Source organism: Nicotiana sylvestris, chromosome 3 (genome assembly GCF_000393655.2).
Source record: "Nicotiana sylvestris chromosome 3, ASM39365v2, whole genome shotgun sequence".
Lineage (NCBI taxonomy): Eukaryota > Viridiplantae > Streptophyta > Magnoliopsida > Solanales > Solanaceae > Nicotiana > Nicotiana sylvestris.
This window is the reverse complement of record NC_091059.1, coordinates 64010741-64014988: the sequence shown is the minus strand read 5'-3', so window position 1 is coordinate 64014988 and position 4248 is coordinate 64010741. Positions and strand designations below refer to the sequence as shown.

Sequence of the window (4248 nt, the reverse complement as noted above, 5' to 3'; positions counted from 1 at the left end):
AGGGTTTAAAATAGAAAAAGACACGAATTTAATTATGAACTAGTTAAACGCATCGAACTCCTATTGTAAATACTAATTAAGGAAGAACACGAATAAGAAATATGGATTAAGCTAAGTAATGAATGTAACTCAAAGCCTCTAGTAATTATATCAACTAGAACAATAAATTAACTTTCAAATACAAAAGATAATCCAAGAGTATGAAGATGAACTCATACAAGATTAACCTAACATAGATATTCTAAGAAAATATGGTAAATAAAGAGAAAGTAAAGATATCCTAAACCTCTCAAAGTCTTTGTCAATCCATCATAAGCTTCTTTTTAAAATGAGAGTAAGAGACTATTTATACTATAGTGGAATTTAGGCTAAATGACCAAAATATTTTTAAGCTAGTAAGGAAGCTAAGTAGAGCAAAATTACAAAGATAGCCCAAAATAGCCTAAATTGTCAATATAGCCACACTCGAACCTTAACCTTTTAAAGCACTCTAATTCTATGATATTAAATTGCAAATCATTCTCGCCAAGCATGCTAACTCGGTGTGTAACTGCGAAGCATAGAAGCTTAGCCTTCTGTAATTGCAACCCACTACATCACGTAGCACCCAAAAATCTGCAACTGCAGTTTGAGTTTGATGTTCTAAACGTCAATACCACACAAGGGGGGGGGGGGTGACTTGTGTGGTACCCAATTTTCGCTCTAGAAGAACCTGGTTCTTCTAAGTGTTCTAACAACTACGGTTGCGGAATAAAAAGCACATAAAGTAAAGAACACAGAGATTTTTACATGGAAAACACCTGTCTCAAAAGGTGAAAAAACCACGACCTATTACTCAGTAGGATTTTCCCAAACTTCCACTAAAATCACTAAGCCAAAATAGCATTTACAAAACTCTTTGTAAACCTAAGGATTACCTCTAATCCCGTTGTAGCACACAACCTCAACTGTTGTGACAGCTTCAAGTTAGCTTATAACTTGAATACTCAAAGTACCTAATACATTTGCTTCTATGAAAGCTGAAAGGTACAACTTTAAACCACCTACTACAATTGAACTAGAATAAGAAAAAATACAATGGAACTGGTTCTTCTATCTCGTTCAAGTAACTTCAGGAGTACACACTCAAATCTCACACAAATTGCTTGCAAAATTGCCTTGCTCTTTTACTTTCAATTTTGTTTAACTTCTGCATTTGTGCAATACCTGTAAAAGAGAACAATCACTGTCATTTAATAGGTTAGAAGTCAGAGTTTTATTGGGACTCAATTTCTGATCTTCTATCGTAGTTGAGTCCTTGAAGATATCAAACTCTAACACTCTCTTTATCCGGATTGTGTTCTCTTCATATAAGGAGACTTTCTCCCCTTATCTAATATGCAACCTTTTCGATCAGATCAGGAGATATTGCTGCTTGATCAGTAGGACTTATCTCCTTCACGTGCATCTTACATGTGTAGGTTGATCATGACAGTGCTTCACAAGATGGACCTGGTTCATTACTGAGTTCATTTGTCATTCTTCAAAACTTCACCTGTTCCTAGGCCAACAAATTCCCCCTTTTTGATGATGACAAACTCTGTGCTTTTTACTGATCAAAAAACTTGTAAGAACTCAGCTTAACCATCAACACCAAACTTTAGAAAATTTTCTTTTCATCAAGGACCGGGTGAATTAGGTTATAAATATCACTTATTTCAGAATAATGTATAAAGCACAATATCTCTTCCCACTTTTGGCATCATCGAAAAGTTGCATACACAATGTGAATTCCAGATTTTAATAAGTACTCATGGCCACTGAGGCAACTGAAAGTATCATGGTGCAATCATCAGTAATCAAACAAACATATTTAAACTATCAAGGTCAGAATAATCTTTGAACAAGAGAAAATAGCAGTTGTCATTGAGAGAGATATGTTGCCATTAACAATCCACAAAAAGAAAGAAAAACATCCAAACCATGAGCAAAAAATAGAAAAATCCCTAATCTAGGTCACTAGGGGGGTACTAAAACTAGTTCAGGAGATAGAAACTAAGAGTCCTAAGGCTTGGAGGATCTAGAGGGTTGAGTTTGGAGAAGATTCAACATGTTCTGAAGAATTCCATCATTCTTCTCCTTTTCTTTTTCAAGCTCAATTCTGAGACCATCCCTCTCAGTTTCCACTTTAACCATACGAGCCTTGAGCCTAGCAATTTCAGCATCCTTAGCTGTACATTCCTGAACCAAAGTCCTAACCTTGCTGTTGATGGGTGTCCTCAAGGATGAACCAGGTTCAACTAGGATGACATTGACTGGATATTCACAAGCAAGAAGAGTTTTGATGCCAAAGTGTTCTTTGCTCGAGGCCATTTCCCATTTCTTCAGAGGCACATTGAGCCTGTACAGAACTGTGGTTAGTATGAAGCCATATGGGGTAGCATGAGCCTTGGAACCATTTATGACCCTATGTAGCAGTTTGACTATGAGGGCAGGCCAGTTGATTTGCTTTCCTCTCTCCAGGCATTCCATAAGAACCAGATCCATGTAGTTGGCAATGTGCCTTATCTCATGTCTTGGCAATAAGCACTTGTTGACAAACTCAAACACCACCTTGTGCTGAGGCCTCATCTCACTTTTCTGCACAGCTCTGGCTTCATTCACATTCTCTGAATCACAGAACCTTTTGGTGATTTCAAGGGCAATGGGGAGGGAGTCCAGGCATGGCCACCTTTGCTTAGTATAGTCATCAAACCCTTCAGAGGGTATGTCTAGAATCTCTCCAAGTTTCACAGCATCAAACTACACTTGAACTCCCTTCACCTGGCTACTGACAACTCTATCCTTAACAGCAGCATTTGCCATAAATTCAATCAACTCATTTCTAGCTAGCCTACCTTCCATCTGAAGGACCATGTCCTTCCATCCCTGAGCAGCCAAGAAGTCTACCAATCTCATCATCCCTGGTTCCACCAGGTCCTTCAACAATCTACCTTTTAAGATTTTTCTTTTGCCAAAAATGGCAAGCTTATCCTGTTCCTTCTCAGATTCATCTTCTTCTCCACTCCAATCATCATCATCGGAAACTTTGGTTTGTTTAGCTTTCACAACAGATCTTGTCCTCTTGGCTAGTGTGGGTTCAGCAGTTATAGGCATAGAGGAGGACTTCTTAGAGGAAGTTTTGGGTTTCTTAGGCTTGGGTGTAGGAACCTCCACTGTTGTATCCCTCTCTTGATGGAACAGTTCTATCTCTTCTTCCTCAACAGCCTCTAAGGATTCTGCAACCTTTCCCTTTCCCTTATCCTTTTTCTTTTTCTTGCTTTCTTCTAAAGCCTTTTGTAGATAAGCTTCACTATGTTTTACCCTGCTTCTTGTGGCTCTACCCCTAGGCACTGAAGAGGCAGTAGGTGTTGGGGATGTGGCTTTTCTTTTCTTGGATGACTTGGGAACATTTGGGGCTTTTGGTGTAGTAGCGTTGTGTTTCTTTGGGTCATAACTTGCCCCAACCTTTTTCAGTAGGTCAGCCAAGGTTTCTTCAGTAGATGAAACAGGTTCATCTCCTTGTTTGCTTAGATGAACCAACCCCTCAGCTGCTTCCCCAGAACCACTTCCCCCTGACATCATGCCACTCTCATCTAACCTATCTTGTGCAACCCTACATATAGCAAGAACTGCTCCCTTCCCTTTTTCCCTCTCTTCACCACATGCACCCTCTCTCTTTTTTTCTTTTTTAGACTTCTTTTTACCTCCACTCCTACTCATCTCAGGCAACTCAACATCCCTAATGGGTCCAACCAGAACAAACCTAGTTTCTAAGTTTTCAACCACAGAAGAACTTACCTCAAAAGGAGATTCTTGAGTCTTTTCAGACCCAGAAGACCCATGTCCATCTCCCTTAGTCGGGAATTGAAAGGATTCAGACTTAGAGCTAGAATCGGACTTTGGAGCTGGGCTTTCTTTCACTTGGCTAGCTTTCAACCTTTCATTTAAAACCTTCCTCAAAGCCCCAGATGCTACAGTCTTTCGAGCAAGCATTTTCTGCCTTCAAAACCTAGGTTTTGGAGATGCACTTGGTGGAGTAGATGAGGATTAATTTGAGGGTGATTGTGGTGGAGGACTGCCAGGACGATCTTGTAGGTTAGACATGATTTTTCATTTCTTGAGAGAATTTGGGAATTTTGGAGAAGAGGGAAATTAGAATTGAAGAGGAATTTTTGACGGTTTTAGAATTATGAAGAAGACTAGAGATGTGGTGTGTATTTAAGCGAA

At 39.3% G+C, this 4248-nt stretch overlaps 1 protein-coding gene across 1 annotated transcript; it reads right to left on the bottom strand.

Annotated features, from left to right (window-relative positions):
• Window positions 1-2781: 2781 nt before the first annotated feature.
• On the bottom strand, window positions 2782-4014 carry LOC138887457 (uncharacterized). The gene has a single exon (XM_070169213.1). The coding sequence runs from the start codon at window positions 4012-4014 to the stop codon at window positions 2782-2784; it is 1233 nt and encodes a 410-aa protein (XP_070025314.1).
• Window positions 4015-4248: the final 234 nt, after the last annotated feature.